Source organism: Abrus precatorius, unplaced genomic scaffold (genome assembly GCF_003935025.1).
Source record: "Abrus precatorius isolate BTA unplaced genomic scaffold, Abrus_2018 Scaffold8, whole genome shotgun sequence".
NCBI classification, from domain to species: Eukaryota; Viridiplantae; Streptophyta; class Magnoliopsida; order Fabales; family Fabaceae; genus Abrus; species Abrus precatorius.
The window spans coordinates 7,913,897-7,940,303 of NW_020874428.1; the positions used below are offsets into that span (position 1 = coordinate 7,913,897).

At 30.3% G+C, this 26,407-nt stretch overlaps 3 protein-coding genes and 3 non-coding genes across 11 annotated transcripts; 1 reads left to right on the forward strand and 5 right to left on the reverse strand.

Moving 5' to 3' along the window:
- Nucleotides 1–807: 807 nt before the first annotated feature.
- On the reverse strand, nucleotides 808–19,459 carry LOC113846439 (histone H3.3). 3 transcript variants are annotated; one of them, XM_027474722.1, is made up of 6 exons: nucleotides 19,454–19,459; nucleotides 18,480–18,481; nucleotides 1,882–1,992; nucleotides 1,723–1,799; nucleotides 1,542–1,632; nucleotides 1,071–1,433 (listed from the first exon to the last, which is right to left on the reverse strand). In XM_027474722.1, the coding sequence occupies exons 3-6, from the start codon at nucleotides 1,951–1,953 to the stop codon at nucleotides 1,263–1,265; spliced, it is 411 nt and encodes a 136-aa protein (XP_027330523.1). In that variant the 5' UTR covers nucleotides 1,954–1,992; nucleotides 18,480–18,481; nucleotides 19,454–19,459; the 3' UTR covers nucleotides 1,071–1,262. The 3 variants fall into 3 exon arrangements, with proteins under 3 accessions (XP_027330522.1, XP_027330523.1, XP_027330524.1); XM_027474723.1 differs by lacking the exons at nucleotides 18,480–18,481; nucleotides 19,454–19,459 and adding an exon at nucleotides 2,197–2,210 and having other exon boundaries at nucleotides 1,882–1,966; XM_027474721.1 differs by lacking the exons at nucleotides 18,480–18,481; nucleotides 19,454–19,459 and having other exon boundaries at nucleotides 808–1,433; nucleotides 1,882–2,048.
- Nucleotides 12,456–12,539, reverse strand: LOC113848666. Its single transcript, XR_003501929.1, has one exon. It is a non-coding gene; the product is annotated as a small nucleolar RNA R38 (small nucleolar RNA).
- On the reverse strand, nucleotides 12,633–12,717 carry LOC113848682. The gene has a single exon (XR_003501945.1). It is a non-coding gene; the product is annotated as a small nucleolar RNA snoR20a (small nucleolar RNA).
- LOC113848680 lies at nucleotides 12,881–12,961 on the reverse strand. Its single transcript, XR_003501943.1, has one exon. It is a non-coding gene; the product is annotated as a small nucleolar RNA snoR64a (small nucleolar RNA).
- Nucleotides 17,142–20,243, forward strand: LOC113846437 (transcription factor RF2a-like). 3 transcript variants are annotated; one of them, XM_027474716.1, is made up of 5 exons: nucleotides 17,142–17,446; nucleotides 17,519–18,700; nucleotides 18,808–18,940; nucleotides 19,076–19,160; nucleotides 19,817–20,243. In XM_027474716.1, the coding sequence occupies exons 2-5, from the start codon at nucleotides 17,577–17,579 to the stop codon at nucleotides 20,041–20,043; spliced, it is 1,569 nt and encodes a 522-aa protein (XP_027330517.1). In that variant the 5' UTR covers nucleotides 17,142–17,446; nucleotides 17,519–17,576; the 3' UTR covers nucleotides 20,044–20,243. The 3 variants fall into 3 exon arrangements, with proteins under 3 accessions (XP_027330517.1, XP_027330518.1, XP_027330519.1); XM_027474717.1 differs by having other exon boundaries at nucleotides 17,142–17,432; XM_027474718.1 differs by having other exon boundaries at nucleotides 17,142–18,700; nucleotides 18,845–18,940; nucleotides 19,817–20,111.
- Nucleotides 20,194–24,459, reverse strand: LOC113846438 (cytochrome P450 83B1-like). 2 transcript variants are annotated; one of them, XM_027474720.1, is made up of 3 exons: nucleotides 23,528–24,456; nucleotides 22,289–22,932; nucleotides 20,194–20,683 (listed from the first exon to the last, which is right to left on the reverse strand). In XM_027474720.1, the coding sequence occupies exons 1-2, from the start codon at nucleotides 24,440–24,442 to the stop codon at nucleotides 22,318–22,320; spliced, it is 1,530 nt and encodes a 509-aa protein (XP_027330521.1). In that variant the 5' UTR covers nucleotides 24,443–24,456; the 3' UTR covers nucleotides 20,194–20,683; nucleotides 22,289–22,317. The 2 variants fall into 2 exon arrangements, with proteins under 2 accessions (XP_027330521.1, XP_027330520.1); XM_027474719.1 differs by lacking the exon at nucleotides 20,194–20,683 and having other exon boundaries at nucleotides 22,108–22,932; nucleotides 23,528–24,459.
- Nucleotides 24,460–26,407: the final 1,948 nt, after the last annotated feature.

Sequence of the window (26,407 nt, forward strand, 5' to 3'; positions counted from 1 at the left end):
TTCTTTGACTCTTTTCCTTTTTTTTTTTAGTTTAAATTACAAATATCTTTCTAAAACAATTCTATTTACAAACAAAATAAAATTGATAAAATTTATTATATCTCCTATAATTAAGAAAATTTAGTTTTTTTTTACGCGTAAAATAATCATCATGGTTAAATGTATATATTAATAAATAATAAAATTAATAGTTTAATTTTAAATTTTAATATTTTTTAATTTTTAAAATATTAAAAAAGTACAACTATTAATTAAAAAATATATAAAACACTTCTTAAATCACAGATAACATAACAATTCTATACAAATTATTTTTAGTATTTGTTACAATATTTATATTAATATCTTTTTAATTAAAAAATTAATTTTATTATCTATTAGTATAGAAGAGTTATTAAACCTTTTTAATTATAAACAAAACATTATATTTTACTATTATTTTTATTTATTTAAATTACATGTCTTTATTTCACCTCTCATTTATTTACCGTTAATTATTCATTTATTTCTCCTGAACAATTAGCTTACAGAACAAAAACGACAGCACATTATCACTATACCTTCGTTTAGAGCGAAACGAGATGAGAATGAAATAATACAATGAATTAAAAGATTCAGTTAACCGTTCAAATAATTTGTAAAATAACTTTAATTTCATTATATATCTCCCAAAGATAGAAAAACAAAACAGAACAGAATCTATTTGATAACTATCTTTGAAATTTATTAATATCTTAACAATAAAATATAACTAAAAAAATACCTCCATTTCATTCTATTCCCACTTTAACTCCAATCTAACATTAGACTAACAATGCAGTTGAAAATTTCCAACCCACCAGTCCACCACTGATAGCAATTTTAGTTATTATAATTCCTCGAAGGTTCGACCCAACACAATTTATTGCAATTGAACGAGACTATTGCCTACCTTAATGTGATTGGGTCAAAAACGCGTAAAATAACCACTCCTAACCGCGTATTAATAAAATAACCCAAGAAAAACAAAATCAGTATAAGAAACCCAAGCACAGATAATTAACAAATTGCAAAGACTTGAATGTAAAAGATTAATTTCACAACAAACTGGTCCAACAATAATCTAATTATTCAGATGTTTTTCTTTACGAACTATTCAAACTGAAGAGGTTGGTCCATTCGTATCTATCTATACAATAACGCAAAGAAACTTGAATTAAAATTACTAAAGCCCTAAGAACACGAAATGTATTGGAAAACGAAAAAGAAACTACGACATCCATCTAAGCACGTTCTCCACGAATACGGCGGGCAAGTTGAATGTCCTTGGGCATGATGGTGACCCTCTTCGCATGAATCGCACACAAATTGGTGTCCTCAAACAAACCCACAAGATAAGCCTCCGCAGCTTCCTGAAGCGCAAGAACGGCGTGACTTTGGAATCTCAAATCCGTCTGCAACCAGAAAAAAAAAAAAAAACCTTAATTACAACGAAATAACAAACAGAAGAAACGAGGTACGAGACAAGGTTTACAAGAACGGGAATTCGAAATAGAACAAACCTTGAAGTCTTGGGCAATTTCACGAACGAGACGCTGGAAGGGAAGCTTGCGGATCAGAAGCTCGGTGCTCTTCTGGTATTTTCGGATCTCACTGAAATCGCGCGGCCACGAAAAATTCAATACTAGCGATTAAATAAAATGGAAGAGAAAGAAGAAGCTAATAGATAAAAGCGTGAATTACCGAAGAGCAACGGTTCCAGGGCGATAACGATGAGGCTTCTTGACTCCACCGGTTGTGGGAGCAGATTTTCTCGCAGCCTAAAGAAAATTGAAGAAACATTTAGGGTTTTAAAGAAAGGGAAATTGAAAAGAGGGAAATCCCAATTTGAAAAGAAGGTACCTTGGTGGCGAGTTGCTTCCTGGGAGCCTTTCCACCGGTGGACTTGCGAGCGGTTTGCTTTGTACGAGCCATGGATGACGAGAGGATGAAGACGATACGAGAGAAGAGAAACTTGATTGTGAAAAGTGCGGAATATGAGAATTGAGGGAACAGTATTTTTGTTTTATATGTGAGGGTTAGGTCGGTTTAACTGGGCCTCAGACCGTGGACTTCGAAGACTTGAACGATAATTAGGATTTCATGAATAATGATGTTAATCCGTGTGCTTCTTTCTAATTCGCTATTTCCATGTGTCTAGGATTGCCAGCGTGGATTTTGTGTTTCTTTCGTGAGATGCCAACTCAATCAATCTCTTGCCTACAAAACAAAATCCTAACCAAAATAGCTCTTAAATGCTTAAATTACACAACTATATATTATACTGTACTAGATTTAATTTCTGCACTGCGCAGATATATAAACTTAATTTTATCTATAAAATTTAATGATAAACTATTACAAAAGTATACACTATTGTTAATTTAATTCCAAAAATATATTTGATTCATAAATTATATATCTTATTAAAATTATTGATAGGCCAAACTTTGTTTATTATTATATTGGTGAATATATTTTTATAATAATCATTTTAAAATTTATACTTGTTATATTAAAAATATGTCAAAATGACATTTTATAAATTATTTACTTTTCAATTTTTAAAATAACTATCAAATTATTTTTATAATATAAAATTATATTAATTAGATGTAGAATAAATATATTTTAAAAAATGTATCTTTTCTCGTTCATAAAAATTCAAATAAAATAAATACACACGCATAGAGATTGAAAGATAGATTAACAATAAAAGGTATACTGTTCGATATTTCTATTATTAAGTCCTAAGTATATTTTTTTTTAAAGTTAGTCTATCATTACATATTTTTATAAAAATATTGATTATTAGATTAATCTCTATAAAATTTGAAATAAAATGTTAATGTAATTTAAAATTTTTAAAAAATTATTAATACATTATACTTCAAAATTTTCATTTGATGACAAAATATTTTAAAATTTAAAGAAGCAAGAAATAACTTTAAAATTGTTTAAACAAATTAAGAATATTTATCTTATCTTAATTTTCTACCATGAGGTCTTATCAAATTGTAATATTAATATTTCTTTCACAATATTTATCAAATTATAATTTAAAAATATTTAAAATTTAGCATTTTAAAAAAATAAAGCAATAACTTTGAATTTGATTTAAGAGATCACTATATACGTGTAAGGAAATAAACTCTAAAGAAAAAAAGATAAATACAAAAAATTCGAGAATGATTTTAAAAAATGATTATTATTGAAAAACTAAACTGCTGAAATATAAGAAATTAAAAATTTATAGAGCTAAATCTATGAAGTGAAAAATAACAAACTAACAAAATTAAGTTAATTTTCTAGTTTTCTTAAGTTCCCTAATACTCACTTGCAAACCTATGGTAGGTCTCAAAAGTACTTTGAATTTGGGTTTTAAATCCAAAAATATGGATAGAGCAGGAGTTTTTGTGAATAAATCTGCAATTTAGAACTTAGAAGGAATGTATTTAACTATTAGCTGGCCTCTGGTAACCCGTTCTCTTATGAACCATAAGTCCAATTCAAAATGTTTTGTTTTACTATGCAGGACTCGATTAGCAATTAAAAGTAATGCACCCATGTTGTCACCCTAAACTAGTGGTATTCTCTTTTGAGAAATATATAGTTTAATAAGTAATGACTGTAGGTAAGAAATTTCTGCAAAGAGGGAAGTCAAGCTCCTAAATTTTGCTTCTGTACAACTTTGAGATATCACTCTTCGTTTCTTAGCTAACCAAGAAACAATGTTTGTTCCAAGATAGAGATAATAGTATGTTGTAGATCTCATATCTGTTGGATCTGCAACCCAATCAGAGTCACAATATCCAATTATGTCTAGTGTTTGTGAAGCTTTGAAGTGAAGATCATAATTAAGTGTTCTTGCCAAGTACCACTCTCTTGGTAGCTTTCCAATGCACCTCCAAGAGTCTGTGCATGAATTGGCAAAGTTTATTGACTATATAGGCTATGTCTGGGTGAGTGATTGTTACATATTGTAAAGCACCAACCACACTTCTGTAGAAACTTGGATTTGAAGCTTCTGGGGTTCCATCCAATACAAGTTTGCAACTAGACTCTAGAGGAGTTTTGACAAGTTTGGCATTTAACATGTTTTGTTTGGTTAAAAGGTCAGTAACGTATTTTGTTTGACTGAGATATATATGTGTCCCTCTGAACTTGTATACCAAGAAAATAAAGCCGAGGACCCAGGTCTTTAAGAGAAAATTTGGTTTTTAGTTTATAGATCAAGGAAGTGATGGCAGGTTTTAGAATTGCTTGTGATGATTATATCATCAATATATATATGAAGATATGTATGGTAAGATTTATGGAATGGAAGATAGAAAGCAAAGTATCACACCTAGCTTGCTTGAAATCGAAGAAATGGAGAGTAGAGGCCAGCTTTTCAAACAAGGCCCTTTGGAGCCTGTTTTAAACTGTAAATTACTTTCTTTAACTTGCAAATAAGATTTCTATTGGCTATCTAAAATTCTATAGGTTGCCGCATATACATGTCTTCTTTTAGATCTCCATTGAGAAATTCATTATCAATATCAATTTGGTGTATGGGCCACTTCTTGGAGACTGCAATACTTAACACCACTCTAATTGTAACAGGTTTGGTTACTAGACTAAACGTGTCAAAATAATCAAAGGCTTGTTGTTGAGTGAATCCCTGTGCATCTAGGAGTGCCTTCTTTTTTTGAATAGTTCCATCTAGATTGTATTTAACCTTAAATATTCACTTGGATCCAATGATCTTTCTGTTTGATGGTGCAGGTATTAGTTTCCAAGTGTCATTCTTCATAAGTGCTGAGTATTCTTGTTGCATTGCCACCTTCCAATCAGGTGCTTGAAGAGCTTGATTGACTGAACTTGGTTCAGATGCTGCTAGCAACACCCTTGGTTTGAAAATTCTATCTTTGGAATGGGTCCTCATTGGATGTTGGTTGAGAGGAACAGCAGAAGGATGCACCAATTATCTCACTTGGTATATTAGATGCAATTTATGTGCCTATAGCAGGGCTTGTATTAGTTTGTGAAGAAATTTCTATGGAAACAGTAGATACCTGAGTCAATGCGTGACAATGTTCTCACCTAATAAACATATTCACACACAACACACATAGCAATAAAAAGGTGAGACAATTCGATTCAATCTCCAGCAGCAAAAGACATATAAGGGTTTCAATCACACAATTAATTATCAACACCCATAATCTACCAAGCAAATGCATATGCCATGAATGAGAAGTGATGCAAGTCCATTATTATAACTTAGTACATTTTGACACATGCATGTGGGCCCAGAACCATCAATCTGTTTCTTTTATTCAGGGAAGGATTAGGAGTTTCACTGTTACTTAACTGCCAACTTTGTTAATCTCATAATACAATAACAGCTCTACTAATACAAGAATCTCTCGGGACCAGTCAGGATAGTAAAGTTTTGCAGTGAGAGTCCACAACACAAGGTGGCGAGCCTTGGCCACTGTCAGATTCAATCACATGTCACTATCCCCAAGACTACCCTCGAGCCGCCCCTAGATTTCTTATACTTCCCTGTCCACTCATCACACTATCACATGTTCATGATGCATGTCTTCACTCCTAATTAATGTAATTAGAGAAAAATTTTAATTTTTTTTCTGTTAAGTACAATCCTTAACTTTTTCTTTTCTCAATGAAATTCGACAGAGTCTTCTCTGTAAATCAGATATTCCAAAATTTTCTTCTTCCTGTAAATCCATGGAAATCGTATCTTCTCCTCTTTCTTTAAATATGTTTTATGCTTAAAAATTGAAGACTTAATCATTTTAAAAAGGATTCAAGCCTTCCAAATATCCAATACTACTTTCTCAGTAATATAATTTATTTATTTATTTTTATTAAATCCATTTTCCAAAGAAGTCAAAAGATACTTGCACTATATATAAAATACATATATATATATATATATATATATATACCTTAAAAATATATTTTCTTCTTTCCAACAAGTCTAAATGGACATTTAGATTATATCAATCTATATGCTCACACCACATGAAACTAAATTACTTCCAATCTTTACTATTATATGACATTCATACCAACAAGAATATCTACACAAGCACATAATGATAATTCAACCAATTATAAAGAAATAATTCAATACAGCACTTCAACCATAAATCATTCCAATGCATTAATTTAAATACACAAAAGACCTTACATATAAGGGAGAGTCCTTGTTCAATCAATTTTCTAGTCTAAGGCAACCTTTCACACGTGTCTAGTACTATAACAAAATCTTTTAAAAATTATGGGATAGCTCTAAAACAACCCAAATTCATTTTATTTTATTAGAATAATAGAGAATTATTCCCTTATGGTTCTTAATGTCACCTATTGAAATGAAATCATCCCACCCCTTATCTTACGGATGTTCTTTGATGAAGGCATGAATGAATTTTTTTTTTCTGATTCTTTAGAAAAACTCGAACAATCCAATCTTCGAAACGATCAACCTAATCAATTCATCATGCCTAAACATAATTAATACTAAGGAGACGCTAATTTTATACCCTTATATGTATATGTAAAATTGAAATTTTCTAACTTTTGCTATAAAAGTCCGATTAACACAAAATTAGTTTCTATGATCTAACTAATATAAAAGGAATAAAATGAAAGTGAAAAACACTCACTTCACCTTCTCTAAAACCACATGGCAGCCAACCCTTGTGAGGGTTTAGTGCTTTTTAATCACATTTTTGAAAAACTAATTATGTAAACAATATAAGCCATGCATAGTCTACATATAGTACAAAAGAAAGCAAGTTTAAAAACTAATAATTTTGAAGTAAAGTAAGACCCATTTTTTACTGTTCATGACAGCCAAAAACAGGGAAAAATTAAAATTTTAATCGGATGAAATGATAATTAACAACTAATTAAGCTTAATTAAGGATATATATTAAAAACATACCTTAAAACAAGCTTAAATGAGTGGAAGAAAATGAAAATGGTGAAAGGAAGAAGAAGGGGTTATGGACTTGGAGAAGAAGAAAGTTCACGTAAGAAAGTGGTCAATTTAGTTAAATAGGTAAAGAAATAATAATATAATAATCAATTATTTTGCTATTTTAATGTAATTAACTAAAATAATTATGAATAAAACTCAAAAATAAAAATAATTTATGCCAAATAATTAAAATAATTATAACATAATTTTTGACATCAATATCTCTTTGGTTATCACTTAAAAAAAAAAAACTAATCACTCAGTTTCTGTGAACACATAAAACAGTATCAACCAAAAATCTAAAAATAAGCAATAATTACCAAAATAATTATTTTTACACTCCAAATATTATTTCTAATTAAAATATAAATTTTTATTATTTAAAATAATTCTTCTAGATTAAAAATGCTATTTTATCCTCATAGAGCAATTTTAATCGGTATAAACAAGCATTTTTTTTCCTAAAAATTGAAGAATTATAATCTAAATTATAACTATATTAACAAATTAACTATTTAGGAAAAACGAGGATGTTACAAAGAGAATACCCTATAAAAATGCACATTTCATATCTATTATCCATCTTATGGTCATCATAAGCTCTAATGTGTGGAAAAGCTGCACAACCAAAAGGTTTGAAATCAGAATACTTAGGTTCTTGGTTAAACACTTTTTTAAAAGGTGATTGCAAGTTTAGCAGAGAAGAAGACAATCTATTTATCACAAATACTGCTGTAGAGAAAGCATCTGCCCAAAAGAAGAATGGTAGGGAAGAAGAGGTTAAAAGAGTCAAACTTGTTTCTATTGTATGTCTGTGTTTCCTTTCAACACAACCATTTTGTTCATGTGTACATGGACATGAGAACCTATGAACAACTCTAATAGAGTGAAGATATTTACTAATTTGAGCATATTCCGTGCCTCCATCAGTTTGTAGACATTTTGATCTCTTCCCAAATTGTCATCTACCAAGGTCTTAAAATTCATAAAATGATTAAACACTTCAGACTTATTTTTCATAAAGGACACCCAATTGTATCTAGAGCAGGGATCAACTAAATTTACATAATAATAATAATATCTATCCCTAGAACGAGATGGAGATGCCCCCCAAACATCAAAGTAAACAAGTTGAAGTGGTTTAGTATAAGCACTTATAGAATTATAAAATGGTAATTGTTTAGATTTACCAATAGCACAAGAATTATAGAAAAAAGATTTACTAGTTTTATTGCATATCGACATATTACAATATTTTATTACATGTTTGACAGCCTTTAAAGAGGCATGAGCTAACCTAGAATGCCATAGGCTAAGATCACTACTAGAATTCAAACAACGTGAAAAAACTAAATTTGTAGAAGTATTATAGGTACTGAGTTTATCAACAGAAGCAGAATCAACAGAATCTATATTATTACAATATTTTGGATCAACAATTTTTACATGTTCAAACACATAGAGTCCATTTTTAAGTTTTCCTTGCAGAAGCACTTTCTTGCTGACCTGACATTTTTCCAAGCAAAAACTAGTGTGAAATTTAAACAATACCCTATTATCTCTAAAAAACTGAGACATGCTAATAAGATTCTTAGTTATAGCAGGAACATGTAGAAGATTAGCAAGTTTTAAAATAGTTGATTTATCAGACAAAATATTAGAATAACCAGTGTGAGCTATGTTTATTGGCTTATCGTTGCCCATGTGGATCTTATCAAATCCTGCATATTCTGATTTGTTGGATAATTTTGTAATTTTTGGAGTAAGATGATTTGTACCTCTAGAATCTGGGTACCAACTATCATCATAAGCAAGATTCTAATTTGGGCATGCTAACATAGCTTGCATACCTAAGTTTGAAGTTTGTATATGCTGATTATTGTATAGATTTTTTTTTTTGTTAAGCAAAATACATATTATTAGAGAGAGTTCAAGGGGAACTCAAAACCCATATACATAGAGAAAAAAACTAATACTTATTCAGAAAAATAAAAACTATAAACATACTTATATATAGTTAAGATGAAAGCAATTTCGTGAGTTCAGATACTAATCTGCTAATAAAATAGCTTTTATCTTACTAACAAGTGATAGCCTGTTTTCCCATACTTGACATTGGATCTTTGAGCCTCTTCCAAAACCAAAAATCCTACCTCCAGAGTTCTTCTCTTCCACGATTTTGTCTTCTTCCAAGACCACCTCTTCCTTGATAATTTTGAATCTTTTTGTTTTGATTTTGAACCAAATTTGCTTGCATTGTTGTAGAGTCATTTCTTTTATACTTTTCTAATCTTTTTTCCTGTGCCATAAACAAAGCTTTAATTTGTGGCACAAAATAAGGATCTGTTTTTGACAGAATCATGGTGATGAATGCATCATACTCCTCCGGTAATCCATCAAATATTGCAGTAAGGATATTTATGATCTTTTTTATTTCAAGAAAATAGAGTTGAACAAGAGTGGTCTTCTTTGTTCCTTGCAATTGAATCTTCAATTGCTTGATACGCACTTTTATTTGTGAAGCAAATTAGGTTTGTAGGGTTTCCCATACCTGATAGGACCAATCCCAACCCACAACCCTAACTTTGAATTAGGCCATAGATTCAAGAAGGCACGATTTCAGAAGACTATCTTGAACTTCGTAATTTTCATATGCCTCTGTGATATCTTCAGTGATTCTATCTTCTTCTTTCTTGAATTTCTCTAGAGTTGAGTTTGCACCAAGAATGTATTTCTTCAATCGAAATCCCATGATGGTTGCTTCAGCTTGTTGATGCCAAGTGAGGAAATTATCCTCACTAAGATGGGATGATATTAGATTGGAGAAGGTTTAGGGCCCAAAATTTAATGTAGCAGAAGCCATGGATCTTGAAGCTCTTTGATACCATGTAAGGAAATAAACTCTAAAGAAGAAAAGATGAATACAAATAATTCGGGAATGATTTTAGAAACTGATTATTATTGAAAAATTAAACTGCTGACATGCAAGGAATTAAGAGTTTATAAAAGCTAAATCTATGAACTGAAAAATAACAAACTAACAGAATCAACTTAATCTTCTAGTTTTCTTTAAGTTCCCTAATAATACGTTAAATTTATGAAAAACAAAAAGACTAAGTTATTCTTGTCTTTCTAAACAAACTAGCAAGATGCACAAAAGATATATTCTAATCACTTAAATTTAATGATAATTAGACATTTAAAGATTCAAGTAGATTTAATAACTAAGACCATAAATTCTTCAAACAAAATCCCACATTTTATTATCAACTAGTTGTTCCCATAAAACCTTTGAGTGATCATAGTCATGTATTGCATGCATCATAGTTTAAGGATTTATAAACAAATTTTCAAATCGTTTATAAAAATTAGAAGTAACACATGACTAAGAGGAAACTTCACAATAATATCAAGACAATAATTATAGTAAAAGTTACATTAGATTTTTAAGGATAAATATAGGTGTGTTAAAGTCAACTAACCCATTCTGTTCTGTTATATAAAATAGGTTAAATTATTTTAAGCTGACATGTTTTAAGATGGATTGACAGGCTAATGAGTCAACCCAACCCACTTAATATTTATAATAACTTTAACTAAATCATGTTATATATTTTAAATTCACTAAATACATTTTCTTTGTTAACCATCTCTCATGAATTATTATAGAACATATGATGTTGTCATGTACTACCCTCTTAATTTAATTATTTTTTAATTTAAAAATATTGTATAGTTGAATTTTTAAATATATATGTTATATACAGGTTATAGATTTAAAATTATAATAAAAATAACATTTAAATTATTATTTTGAAATGTAATTTCTCATAAAAAAATATTCCTATTATTATTCATAATATAGGTCACTTACTAGTCATAAATATATGTTTTTTTTTTTAAATTTGTTAAATTTTAAGATGTGTGTAATCTAATAAATATTAATTACTTTCTTTTTACTTTTAAACATAATTTTAATCTATATTTATAGGTTATTTATGATTACAAATTACAATATTTGTTGTCTTAATTTGTAAATAAAATTTATAATAAATAGTTTATTAATATATTTAAAATTCATTATTTGCATTTATGTTTAATTTTATAGAAATTTAATATTTTATTTCATAAATTTTGAACAAGTAAAGGATCAACATTATTTAACTTATTTGATTTGAGAAATTTTAAAGTTAGAAATTGAATATCAAGAGTGTTTAGTAAAATAATTTGACAAAAATCAAATTTAATTAATGTCAATACGAAAAATAACCTAAATTATATTTAAAAGATAAAAAAATAAAATTTACATTCATTCAAATCGGATAAAAAATATAATCAAAATTTAAAAGTTTATTTACTTAACATTATAAGATATAATAATAATAATAAATTATAAAGTTTATATTAAAATATTGTATCGTAAAAGAAAAATAAGTTCTTATTTTATATATAAAAACGAATAACAATATGTTATTTAGTTTATGTTTAAAATAAATCAAAATATAAATCATATTTGAATGACTAAAATATTTTTAATGTAAATTAATATTTTTTTTATTTAATTTTTTAACTCTTCAATATGTGTGTATATATATATAAAATTTTAAAACACTTTCAGTAAAATATAATAAGATCTTGATATTAAATAATAATGATTTTTAAATTATAACTAAAACAAAAATATTAAAATTGCAATTTTAAATAATAATGTTCAGTATTTAATATGAAGTGAGTAAAATGTATCCATGAGAAATTGATACTACAAGCTATTATATGTTTCACCCAGTATTTAAAACTTCAAATCAGTTTACTCAGTATTTAGAAGTGAAAAATAATACCAAATTTTGTTAAATCATAAATAGAGTACATTTTCTTTGCCTTGGATACCAGACAATCACTCGTACGCATAGATTTCACGCATTGCTGCAAACTCACGGAAATAATACAGTTCCCGTAATTCATGAGTCATATACTTAAATTTTAGTTTAAATGCGTTTTTGAGCTTGAAAACATGATTTAGTTTTAATCTTTATTTTAGATTTTAAACTTAAACATGAATATTAGTTTTGTAAAACAAGTATAATAATAAATTAAGTTGTATTTTTAATATTTGAATTTTGATTTTAAATGTTAAAAGTATTTTAACGGGGTTCTTTGCTGGACTTGTGAGACAGCACGAAATCATGGACTTGTTTGGCCAATCCAACAAGACCAAAACAAGTAACAACTTGGATTAAACCAATCATTCGAGCATATTAGGTTTGACAATCCTGCTCAAATTTCACTGGATACATACAAGTCGAAACTTTATGTCAGTTTACTCAAATTTCATGATTGAACATCTCTGATTTTCAAAGTTAAAAACAGCAAAACTTTACGAGCACATCCACAAATGAATAATCAAATCCACCCAAGTACCCTATTATTTAGGGTTAACCAAACAGTGCGCGTCAGATTACAAATCTTCAGCACCAGCAAAATCAGCCAGGGATAACTGTAAAATTTTTATTTCTCATCATCCACAGCACTGTTCTGTAAAGACATACCAATATCAACGTACCCAGTAATTAAAATACCACAGCAAAAAGAAGGAAAACAATATTGTGAATCAATTTCAGTAGCCTCAGACCGTCCTAGTTCAAAATTTTCCACAGAGAAATGCAAAACATTGCATTTCGGTTAACTACAATATCTTCATCATTGGCTACTGCATTGAAAAACGACAAGGAGACTATATCTTTGCAATTATTAAGGTTGGAGCAAATGTTGAAATAAAAATTCAGAGACAAAGAGTAGAGTATCCAAGATGATATAAGAAAAACATATAATAAATAATAAGAAATAGGGGTAATGGGAATGTGAGTATGAGCATCAGATCTTCCTATTCAATGAAAAGAGATTCATTGCACTCAAATCAAAGTTTGAGTTCTCAACGATTTGAAAGATTCATCATTTGGCCAATTAAGCTGAAAGCATATAGACAAGAAAACCAAATGATTAAACCGAAACCCTAATGATTGAGACAACAGAATGAGGAAGAAGAACGAGAAAGGAACGGCAAACGCAAATTAGGGTTTTACAGTATTGGGAGAAGAAACTTCTCTTTATAGAACGGGGGCAGGGTTTGCTGACTTCTTTTCTTTTTTTTGTTCAACAAAGGATACGCTGAGGTGGAAACATAATTTGCATAAGTTGATGGTTGAATTGGGCCTGGCCCAATCATGGCTTTGAGCCTTTTCGGCCCTTTAATAGACTCTCACATATCCAAAATAGCAATACAAGGTTATCAGACCAATATTTCTTGAATATATTTAATTTGCAAAATTTACAAGCCACGAATTTAATATTTTAAACAGTGAAATAACATTCCTTCCTTTTAATAATAAAATTTAATATATTTTTTTTTCAACAAAAATAAAGAGAAAACGAATGACAATTTGTTCAATGCTTTAAAGCTTTACACACGTCTATTGTAAATTTGTAGATGCATGAGGACTATTTCCGTATGCTTTGAACTTAACATCTACTAGTTAGTAATATTTAAACAGTTTTTTTTAGTGTAATTTAGAAGATATAATAAAAGATTAATAAAGAGTAAAAGTTTATTAAAACTTATAATATTTTAAAAGTTTAATTACATTTTTTATTCCTATAAATATTGAATATTTTATAATAAATTTTTTTGTTAGGATTTAATCTTTAAAAAGTTAAGAAATTAAAATTTAATTCATATCGTCAACTTCCTTTTTATTTAGTGCTAAGCTAACTTATTGGTTGATAAAGAGTCAGCACTTTTATGTACAACATATCACATATCACATTATTTATTAATTTATTTTTTATTATTTAAAAATAATATTTACAGATAATTGTCTAAACATGTTTTATATAATTGAAAATGAGTCATTTTTCTTCCCTATTTTCCTTTCTCTTCTTGCACATCCCTCCCTTTATCATTCAGATAAGTTTTGTTTCTTTTGTCAATCTTTGTCACAAGAGAATTATTCCTCCTTCACCAAATTTAGACAACTTATGGTATCCATTTTAACTTCCAATTTTCTCTTAGGTGGCAATGGAAACAAGGTTCTCACCTTTAATTAAAATTGTTATTTCGTTGTAATCTACATAGATATGCAAAGGATGATCCTCGTTAAATAAAAATAATATGTTTAAGCTAATTAGCTACTACATCAAAAGTAGATTATCAAAAGAACCACTTTTTATGATATTCACTTTGTACTTTATTGTTAATTTTTGTTAACTTTTTTTTTTGTAACAAAATTTAGGACACTTGGGTGGTGTTACTGCTATACATCACAAAATATGATGGTCTAATTTTATAATTTTTATTTTATTTTTAGGTATATTGGTGGATAGGAATTGAGGTAAAGCATGAGACAAAGCTTGCTAGTATTAATGCCAATAAATGAGATGCCAAAATTCATAGCGATGCCACATTCATGCCAACCCTCATAACTAAATAACATATAGGCTTGTTAGAGAAGTCACTCTAAGTTCTTGTATTTGTAACTATTACTATGTTAAGGAAGAGAGAGAAGGGAGAGATGTGGGTTGGAAATGGGAAAATGAGAGGAAGGGGATGAGAGTGGAGAAGGAAGAGAGAAAGAGTTGTGGTGAGGGAGAATAGGGGGAGTTGGGAGAGAGAGTGTTGAAAAGGGGTGCATAGGAAGGGAAATGAACGAAGGTGTGAGAAGAAGAAAGAAAAAAAAGTTAGAAAGACTTTTATGTAATTATATAAAACATATTTAAAAACTTATTTATAATTATATAATTTTAAATAATAATAAATAACGTGGCATGTCATATAGTGCTTAACGCTAATCTGCCTCTTTGTCGACCAACACTCAACAAGAGGGAGTTGATAAACTAAATTCTAATAAAATTTTTTATAAAAATTTATTACAAAATATCTAATATTTATAAAAAAAATTATAAATACCTATTATAAAATATCTAATATTTACAATGATAAAAAAATATAATTAAGCTTATTTTAATTTTTAATATTTTAAATCTTATAATTTTTATAAATAGTAATGTGTATAAAATTATATTTTATGACATTAAACATATACTAAAAGTGGTATTTAAAAAAAAAGTTAAGATAAATTATCTGATCCACCCAAACTAAATGCATAACAATATTCTAAATTGACAAGTCAAACGGGCAAACGATTGCAAGTAAGGGGGGGCTCTAAGAAATTCAGAGAAGCAATTTGATAAAGGAGGAGCATTCAATTAGTGACGACTATAAAAATAGAAAATAAGAAAATGATGGATGAACTTTCCTTCCCGAGGAAAATAATTTACATGTCTCTAACCTAAGATTTATTCTATATCACGGAAAAAGTATCTCAACAGCTTTTTGACAAGATAAAAATTGTAAAAATACACTTTTTTTTAAATATTTAATAAATTACAAAAGAATATAATAAAGTGCATTGTTAACCCTCCTTTTAACAAGATTTAGACATGCTACTTGATAGAAATTCTTTTTACTGAAAACAGCCATGTCAACTAACTTCAAATCTGAATTACAATACTCCAATCTTATGATCAGTTTCATTCAAGTGCCTAACTAATAAATTTATATTTTTGTTAAGTATATTTTTTTCAATGAAGAACTCGTTATTAAAAAATGGACGCATGACAATTTCTTACTTCAAACTCGTTAAGGACCCAATAGTACTGCGTTTAGAGGAATTAGAAACTAAAAGAAAAAAAAAACTAAAATCAATATTTTATAAAACATAAATATTATAATTTATTAAAGTTTATTTTTTATGATTTTATAATATCAATAATTTATATATAATTAACTAATAAAATTAATTATATTTAAAATTTAATATAAATACACTAACATTTTTTAAAAAATTACATCGTTATTCAATTAATTGGTTATTAATTTGTCATGTTACAAAGAGTTATTAATTTTTATAATAATTAATTTAAAATTATATCAATAATATATTCTAATTAATTGACAATCTTGACAAAAAAACGCACACAAAATTTAATCTCTTATATTTATCATGTTTAATTCACAATATGTGTTCTAATTATATGACAATACTCAGTTAAAAAATTAAATATGATAAAACTGTTTGCTTTTAACGATTAGTTATACTGATGATCCATCAATAATTTTTTTGTCAAGCCCCTCTTCTTTAAGTCCATAACTTATTATTTAACCAATAGAATCATTTTAAATTAATTTTATATTTTTTTGTGTTAAAAACTCGTACTATTTATTATTACTATTATCTTTAAACTTATTAAAAGAAAATAAAAAACAAAAGTTTATTTATTTTATTATTTTCTTAAAATCTTTTTCACCAACTTAAAATATGTTTTAAGGAAATATTTACTTTCAGTATTTTTTTTTCTTTTACTCTCTAATTATTGTTATAAAAAAATATTATGCCTATAAAATTGAAATAATATAATTTATATCACAACCCATACACAGACATGGTTTACTATAAAGAGGCCGGTGTATTTTTGTTTTTACAAAATGAAACATTACAAATCTACTGCAAAAAGAATCAATAGAAATTATTATTATTATTATATTCGAGTATATTTCACGTCGAATTTGGAATTTTACGTCTTAATTTTCAAAAAATCCAAATCACTTAATTTTAACATAAAATTTAATTAAAATAAAATTTATAAAGTCAAGATTACATAAAAAAATTAGAAATGTAATCTCAAATACGCGAGAATCGCGACGTGTGGAAACGCGTTTAGCCACCGTCGTCAAACCAAAATGCAAAGTTGTTAAAGTACGTTTGACTTCTGTGAGGAGTTGGAGTTGCCTTTTACGTTTATATTTCACATCAAATACGACTAATAATAGAAAATAAACACGCTATTTCCCATGTATGCTCAAAGATATGTACTAAATAAATTAATTAATAATTTTAATTTTATGACATTTCATTATTTTAATAAAAAATATTAAACATAAAGTTTTACTTATGTAAGTTAAAAAAGTGGAATAAAGAATAATCGAAATTATTAGCTAATAACAAGAGAATAAAAAAAAGGAACCCGGAAATAAAGGAAAGAAAGCAACATGCGCGTATGAAGGTTGACACGCGCAAGGCATTGATTTCACGACCAAAGAACGATTACTTTGAGACACACACAACCACATCGTCATCTTCATCGTCCAAACACACTTCGACACTTGAACTGCTTATGTTCTTCCTCTGGAAACCTCTTCCGCACCCCTCTCCAATTTCCACGCTTATGTATGTGATTCTACTTGACAAACAAACACTCTTTCCTTATAATAATTCACCCTTGTTCTTTAGGTTCAAGTCTTTGTCATTGTGCCGGTGCAAGATAGGGTTTCACTTTTTCAATCAGAACTTGAACTAACTATGACCAGGTTCACAAATTGCTGTGTCACTTCAAACTGTTAAAAATTTCAGTGTAGTAGTTTTGAACTTTGGTTCATTTTTATTTGACTTGCAGTTGTAACTAGAAAGGTTAGTGATTAGTGAGTGAGTGGAAGGTGTTTGATCAAATTAATATGCATCGAAATAGTTGCGCATTTGGTTCATCATCAGGATCAGCTCATATACCCCCAAATCGATTGAATGCTATGCAAATCAATCAAATGGGTTCTTCTTCTGAGAACCATAAACCCTATGGTATTCCACCCTCTCACCCTAATACCAATATCTCACCTTCTTCAACTTATCCTCAATTTTTTAATTCTGGTTCCCCCAATTTGAGCTCTGCATCATCATCCCATTCCAGGTCTTTGTCTCAACCCTCATTTTTCTCTCTGGATTCCTTGCCCCCATTGAGTCCTTCCCCTTATAAAGAACCCTTTTCAGACTCAATTTCAATTGATGTGTCTGTGGAGGAGAATTTGGCTACCTCTCATGCCCCTTCCCCTAACCGCGGTCACGCGGTTCAGCTTGGCCATTCTCTTCCTCCTCGAAAAGGACATAGGCGTTCTAGCAGTGATTCCCCTTTAGGAATTTCTGAATTTATTCAGTCTATCCCTCAGCTGGTTCCGTCTAGGAATTGGAGTGAGCGTGGCAATTCGGCTTCTAGAGCAGAGAACTCAGGTTTTGAGAAGCCAATTCAGTTAGTGTTAAAGGAGCCAAACAAAGATATGCACTGTGTTGATGGGAAGAAAGAGGATGATGATCTGGATGATTTATTTAGTGCATATATGAATTTGGACAATATTCATAGTCTGAATTTTTCTGGTATGGAAGATAAGGATTTGGATAGCAGAACAAGTGGTTCCAAGACTGTTGAAAGCAGTGACAACGAAGTTGAGAGTCATGCGAATGGAAAAGCAACCGGTGCTCAAGGTGCAAGTTCAAGCTGTTCAGATGAGAGGAGGGAAGGAGTGAAGAGGAGTTCTAATGGAGACATTGCACCTAGTGCTCGGCACCGGAGAAGTTTCTCATTGGACAGCTCCATGGGAAATTTTCATATTGGAGATGAATCACCTAAGCTTCCTCCCTTGCAAAACAGAGTTGGTCAACACTCGCCTAGCAATTCGATAGATGGTAAAACATCTGAAATCAGCATGGAGTTTGGAAATGGTGAATTCAGCTCTGAGGAGATAAAGAAAATAATGGATAATGATAAACTTGCTGAAATTGCCATGTCTGATCCCAAACGAGCAAAAAGGTAATAGTTTTCTTTTTCTTTGCCCATCTTTCTATCCCCCTTTTTCTTAAAAATGAAAAAACCAAGGCTATATAAAAATTCATCGTTACTGTGAAATACTTGTCTAGGATTTTGGCTAATCGTCTATCTGCTGCTCGCTCAAAGGAGCGGAAGATGCGGTATATTACTGAATTGGAGCACAAGGTCCAAACTCTTCAGACAGAGACAATTGCATTGTCTACTCAATTTACCAAGTTACAGGTGCATCTTCTGAGCTGAGCTAACATTCCCTTTTCTTGAGTTTGTCAGTTATACTTTGTTGCCTTTGAATAAATCATGCTACTATCATTCATTTTTTCATTTTTCTTCCCCTTTTTTTATGCTTGACTCCTCCAGATGGATAATTCAGAGCTTAGAACTGAGAATAATGAATACAAATTGAGTATTCAAGCCTTGGAACAACAATCCCAACTGAAAGATGGTATGTACACGCATTTTCCCTTTACTTTACGTATTAGCTCAAATCTGCTAAAATATTGCACCCTACATAAAGCCTAAACTCTCTATTTGAAATTTGACATAGATAGTTTTGTCACTTTTGTATAGAAATAACCTGTCTAATTTATCATGTGCAATGATATCTGATTTTCTTTTAGTGAATACATTTTATATGTAATAACAACATTTTCTGTATGGCTTTTTTAGTGTGTAAAGATTATTCAAACTTTTGTTGGTTCTCAGCCCTTTAACATGCTAATGTTAGCTATCAAAAACAAAAATGATTTTTATGCAAATATGTCAATGATCTATGCACGGCTGTCTTTCAGTTCTACATATTTGGCCTAGGAATTTGGTTTCAACTGGACAAATGCTTAAACATTTGGAACCAACTGCACTTTGCACTAGTTCCGTGTTTTTCTGAGATGCTAGTTTGCATGATATATAGCCTCTTTTAAATTTGCGCATGAATAAATTTTGCACTAGATTTCGCTATTAATAAATGCAATTATACACTGTAATCTTGTATGTCTAATACATCGGCAATATACACTGCACTGCACTCTCCTGTTTTTATGCCGGAGACAAATACTAACCTGTGTGATCCACCATATGCGTCCATACTCCTTATTGGTGCAGCTCTGAATGAGACCCTGGATGCTGAAGTGCGGCGTCTGAGACGCACCGTTGCAGAACTTGGCGGAGAGTCCCTCCATTCAAGTCGCATGGCACAGCAGCTTGCCATTAACCAGCAAATGTTCCTGTTACAGCAGCGGCAGCAGCAGCGCCCCAGCCAACTTAGACATTCTCAGGAACAGACACAGACTCAGTCACAGCGCCACAATGGCAAAGCTACAGTCTATTGATCGCATTAACTATATAATCATTGTACTATCATTAGTTTGCTTTTATATAACTGGGTTCATTATTAGTTATAATTTTTTAGTTTTTTCCTTCCTCAGTGTTTCTCCCATGTGATTTTATATTTTTATTTCCCCAACTTTCATAAAATAATGACAGACAATTACATACAATATTTTATTACATTTATATAAATATGCTTTTCATAATGTACAAGGGTAGTTCTGATTTCCTGAAGTTGACATAAACTTAATCATATAACTAACCGTATTTTCTTCTAAACACAAAACTTACATAATAAGTACAGATGCTTAAAAAAGAAATACTAAACCAAGTTAAGAGCTGATAGAAATTACATAAAAATTCCCAACAACTACTTTTTAAGCCATTCAAGCATCTAAGGAACTTATAAGTTGTAACATGGGTGAGACATAAGATTTCTCATAATTCTTGAACAGGTAATGGCATAGTTAAACTAGCTTCTCCAGCTATAATGGTACCCTCACTCTCCCGAGCTCCAGTATCACTAAATATACGACAAACGATAGTGCCCGCGAAAGTAACTAACTGCTGCTCACGATCAATCTCTTAATTCCCGCTGCCAAATTCCATGCAAATGCTACTTGCTTGATTTTCCATATTCAACTGTACATTATTCACAATATGCCAAACACACATTCAGAGTAAAAGTAATGAGAAACGCAGACTAAATATAAATGAAAAATGAACACGAAGTAGCAGTAAATAAGACATCATTGTTCATACAAAATTATGATCACAGTCATAGTTTCTTCATGATAGTGATTGAGACGACAAGTTTAATTAATCAAGGTACGTCAAATTTTCGTTTAAATTTTGACACAAAAAAAGCACCTCAAAGGTTAATATAAGCACCATAACACTTTTCACCAATACTGAAATTCTCCCAATTTTTCAAAACATGCACATTATTATAATTATTAGTTTTATTAAAATTTTTAGTTTAATGTAGTTGTTTCGAAAGTTATGACATAAATTCAAGTCCTTTGAACAACTTAAATTTAAACACTTCATCTTTCACCTTATTTTTATTTATTATTTTCTACAATATTATTAATTTGTTCTATTTGTAATATAATTTTTATTTAAGTATTAAAATCATTCTTAAAACATATTTCACAGAATTCGCGTTTAAATAATTTAATAACTAATTCCTAAGTTAAAATCCCTTTCATTAATATTCCTAAGTTCATGTATAATATCATAATTCTATATTTTCCTTCACATATCTTTTTACAATTTAATAAACAGAGTCTTATAAATTTCTCTTTATTTCTTCTATAATTGGTCGAATCTTAAGCTAGGATTTTCCAAATAAATTTCCAAATCCCTTAATGCCCATTTCTTAGTTTGCACTCGCTTCACCCTTACCTTAAGTCATGATTCTCGGTCAAGATTCTGTATCAGAGTCTTCACACTTTTTTTCAATATTTGTATCCAAAACATTAATAAAAAAAAAAAAGCAGGTTAGAGAATAATCTATGAAAAGAAAAGATATCCAAAACAAGAAGATAGGTGAAGACTACTTACTAAAACCTTAAGCTGGAAAGCAAAACAAGAGTTTCTTGTTTTGAAAATGTACTTGGAATGGAAGAAGGAAAATATGAAGATTTTGAGAGTGTATACGAGATTATGATTGAAAATGAGAGAAAATTCTTCTTAATGTAGCATACGGTCAACGTGGTTAGATAAGATGAAGATTATTTATCCATCGACTGGTCTAAAATTTTAACCAGTGCGTGTGTGGTGTTTACTTTGTCCACCAATCACCATAACAGTTATTTATTAATATTTAAACAAAATATCTCATACTTTGACAAGCATGAAATTTTGGCTATTCCACGTCCATACACAGCCACGTGGCTATTAAAGAATGAGAATACGTGTCCAACATTGAACTGTTAAGTTTCTAATCTAAATGACACGAAAGACATTATGTGTACGTCATATGATGCATATTAACTAGATTTATTTTCACAACACTTTTTTCTTTAATTTTCTTTCATTATATAAATTATTTATTCCATATAGTTTTTACTTCTCTTTTTTTATTATAAAATTTCATACATGATGATAAACTGAAAACAATAACACTCTGAGAGCATATTTGGTTCTGCATATATCCAATACACTAAGACTTGCATCCATTTGGACCCTAAAAGTTATATCAGAAACAAAATTTAACGTGATTTTATTAATTATTGTGTTTACCAACATTTACCAAAACAATAGAACACGTGCTAGATGGTTGATTTCTTGGGCACAAGGAAAAGGTCTCGTTTCTTGTGCATGGTGATTCCTGGTTTCACTTCCGTGTCTAACATCTCATCCATCAGAATCCCTTGAGGCAATTCCCAATCAAACGTGTGGATAAGATTAGCCACTGAAAGTTCAACGTTGACAAGAGCCATGTGCTTCCCAGGACACATTCTCCGTCCATAACCAAACGGAATTAACTCAAACTCATTACCCTTCAACTCCACACAACTCCCAAGGAACCTTTCAGGGCAAAACTCTTGCGGATTTTCCCAGTTCTCAGGGTCCCTTGCTATGCCCCACGCATTAACATACACAAGAGTTTTGGGTTCTATTTCGTACCCTCCTATTTTGCACCTTTCCATTGTTTCTCTTGGCAAAAGCAATGGTGATGGCGGGAACAGTCTCAATGTCTCCTTCACCACTGCTTTAAGATATGAAAGCCTTTCGATGTCGTCTTCGTTTATAAAATCTTTGTCTCCCAAAACATTTCTCACTTCTTCTTTAACCTTTTTCATTGCTTTCGGATTCCTCAACAGTGCAGTCATAGCCCAAACTATTGTCGCCGAACTCGGGTCTGTCCCAGCTATAAAGATGTTCTGCATACGTATCACACACCACTCAGTTTATTGTTTAACAATTATAAAACGTCTTCTGCACACATATAATTAAATAAACTGAATTAGTAAATTAAATAATACATTCATCTCTCCTTAAAATTTAGATTAAAACACGCTCTCCATAATTAATATTTTTTTATAAATTCATTTTTATATTAAAAATTGTATTTTAATCTGTCTACAAATATTTTACTATGCTTTTATCTTTATTAATAAAATATCATTAGAAAAACAATAATTTTTATTAATAGTATTATAAAATTTAACAAAATATTAATATAACAAAAATTAATTTAAATTAGTGTTAACTATAATGACAAAATAAGTATTTTAACCTAAAATTTATAAAATTTTTTACACATGTTAAAAATTAAAATTTAATAAATTTTATTAAAAATTATAATATTTAATATTATAAATACATTAAATTACGTATTTATTAGTTTTCTAATTACTGTAATTGGCAATTGCCTTGCCAAGCGCACAACCAAACAATATACACAAAACAAGAATGAACCACAAGAAAAAAAAAAGAGAGCATACATATAAAACAAATTATTGAAATAGTAATTACCATAAGCACGGCTTTTATATGATCGAGAGTGAGATGAAGCGAGAAAGAACGATCATTGAGAAGCTGGAGAAGAATATCAACTATGTCTTCCACATCATGCTCACTGTTTTTACTATTCACCCTACCAGAACCCATGTGGTCCCCAATGACTCGATCATAGAACGCGTCTAACTCCTTGAAGATTTTATCAAGCCGCCATAAAATTCCTCTGAATCTATCAACCCACCCCAACAATGGAATATAATCCGAAAAATAAAACTCAGTGAGCAACGCTTGAGCCTCGTTCAGTAGTCCTTGCAATTTGCTCCTCTTGCTACCTACCTCAACTTCCTCGTACTCATAACCATACTTTTTCCCGAACGCAATCCTACAGATCAACGAATTCGTGAAAGACATCAAAGTTTCGGTCAGGTTCACAACGGTGCCCGAGGCTTCGTGTTGGGAAATTTTCCGAATCATCTGGGCAACCTCGTGTTCCCTAATGGAGCGAAATGACTGGACACGGTGAGAACTGAAGAGGTGTTGGACACAGAGTTTCTTCATTTCTCTGAAGTATGGGCCGTACGGTGCAAAGCCCAAGTCCAGTCCATTGTAAGATAACTTTCTTAGGGCCACCAATGGTGGCCTGCTTGCAAACTTGAGGTCGTGGGTTTTCAACACTTCTCGGGCCAATTTCGCTGAGGAAACCACGACGGTGGGTTTGGATCCAAGGCGCAAGGCTATGATTGGGCCATAGAGTTTCGAGAGTTGCCATAGAAAGCTATGTGCGGTTGAATTATCGAACTGGTGTAGGTTACCGATTAGAGGAAGATGTGGAGGACCTGGTGGAAGTTTTGCTCTGTTTTTTCTCTGTTTGTGGATAACAATGAAGAAAATTAAGATAGATAGGAACGAAAGAAGAACAAGGGTTTCCATGGTGCTTGCATTTAAGTTGCATTGCACATTCTATATTCCCAATTTATTTAATTAACAATAAGAAGATATGACAAAATAAAAAAAGGACAAAAACAGAATTGTGAGGCGGTTAGCGGTTGAATTTTTGGTTGGATGCAATGCACGACTCCATCGAATTGACAATGCACCTCACGTGACATCAATTTGTTGAAATTGTAGGGGCATGTGTCGAGTACCAAAGTTTCTCCATTTCTTCTTTTTATCCTTTTAATCTCTTAAAAGTTAAAACCTATTATTACTAAACCATTCTCTTAAGATTCAAAAATATTAAGTTATCGCCAAACTGTATTTAGAAATTAATATGGTGAGACTTTGATTTTTTTTAAGAAAGTTATTTGAAAATAAAATTATTAGAAAAATTATTCAAGAGTGTATTTTAAAAATTATATATCAGTGACATTAATTCATTTGTTTATTAAAAATTTGATCAATATTCTCTTAATCTTTTATTTATCCAAAATAGAAAATGAGGGTGTGATAATTACAAATGTCAAGATTTGAATCCTTATAGTTTGAAATCATATCCCCTTAACCTTAGCGTGCCTCTCAACTATCAAGAGTGTATTTTAAAAATTATATATTATTGACTGAAAAGACATTAATTCAGTTGTTTATTAGAAAGTTGATCAATAATTTCTTAATCTTAAAATAATACTAACTTAATTTTAAAAGGTTAACATCAATTTAATTTTTTTATTTATCCAATAGAAGAAAATGAGGGTGTGATAATTACACGTGACAAGACTCAAATCCTCATAGTTTGAAACCATATCAAGAGCAAGACAGAGAGATGTTGACGTAGCGTGGGACAGCTGTTCTAAAAATGGTAAAAAAAATGAAAATAAAAAAGTAATTAAAATAACAACAAAAAAGATACGTCTCTCTCTGCCCCTCCTTTAAAGGTTTTACATGATAGCAATAATTAAAAAAATATAAATTTTAAATAATAATAATAATAATAATATATTATTTACCACATGTGTTTGGGGTAAGAAAAATTTTAAGTTAAAAAATCATGTTGAAGGAAGCTACATTTCGACAAAATGTTGAAAATTTGGAAGGAGCCTAAAAATAGGTCTGAACTTGAGAAACATTGAAAAGTTATCCAAAACCTTTCTGTCTCATATCAAAAGGACACATTTCAAGCTATTTTAGAGGTTTTTGTCACTTTATTGATTTTCCTCTAAAACTGCTTGAAAAATAGGACTGACAAGAAAATATTCTAAGTCCACAAAACTAAAGGCTTTTTTCGAAAAGTTTTGAAGAATTTTCAAGTCACTAACATCCAAAACTACTTGAAAAATAAGACTGACAAGAAAATATTTTAAGTTCACAAAACTGATGGCCTTTTTGAGGAGTTTCCAAGTCTCTAACACCAAAAACTGCTCAAAAAATAAGAAGTGATCAGAAAATATTCTAAGTCCACAAACCTGGTTTAGCTCCAGATTCCCCCCAGAATTGCTCGAAAACAGGAATGAGCAAAGAAAATATTTTAAGTCCACGAGACCAAGAAAAGCTCTCAAAACCCCAGAATTAGTCAAAAAGAGAAGTCAAGAAGAAATTATTCTAAGGCCATAACACTAAATGAGCCTATTAGATTTCTTCCAGAAATACTCAAAAAATAGAAAAACAAAAGTTTTAATAGGTCAAGTCATCGCAAAATTCAAAAGCGGTTACCAGCAGTCATCAACATTTACCACTAGGCAAAGGAGATCGTGGGCGATAGCGGTTACGAAAGAAGCCCCAACCAACAGCACAATCACAAGCAATCGTGGATAATGGACATTCACAGTTGAAGGTAGTTACTAAGAAGTGCCCGCGAAAGGAGGAGAACGGTGGTGGTCCTCCTGCCTATAAATACTCCAAAGCATCATTTTACAACGGACAACTTTTTGCACCCTGACACCGCACCTAAATTCTCTGAAA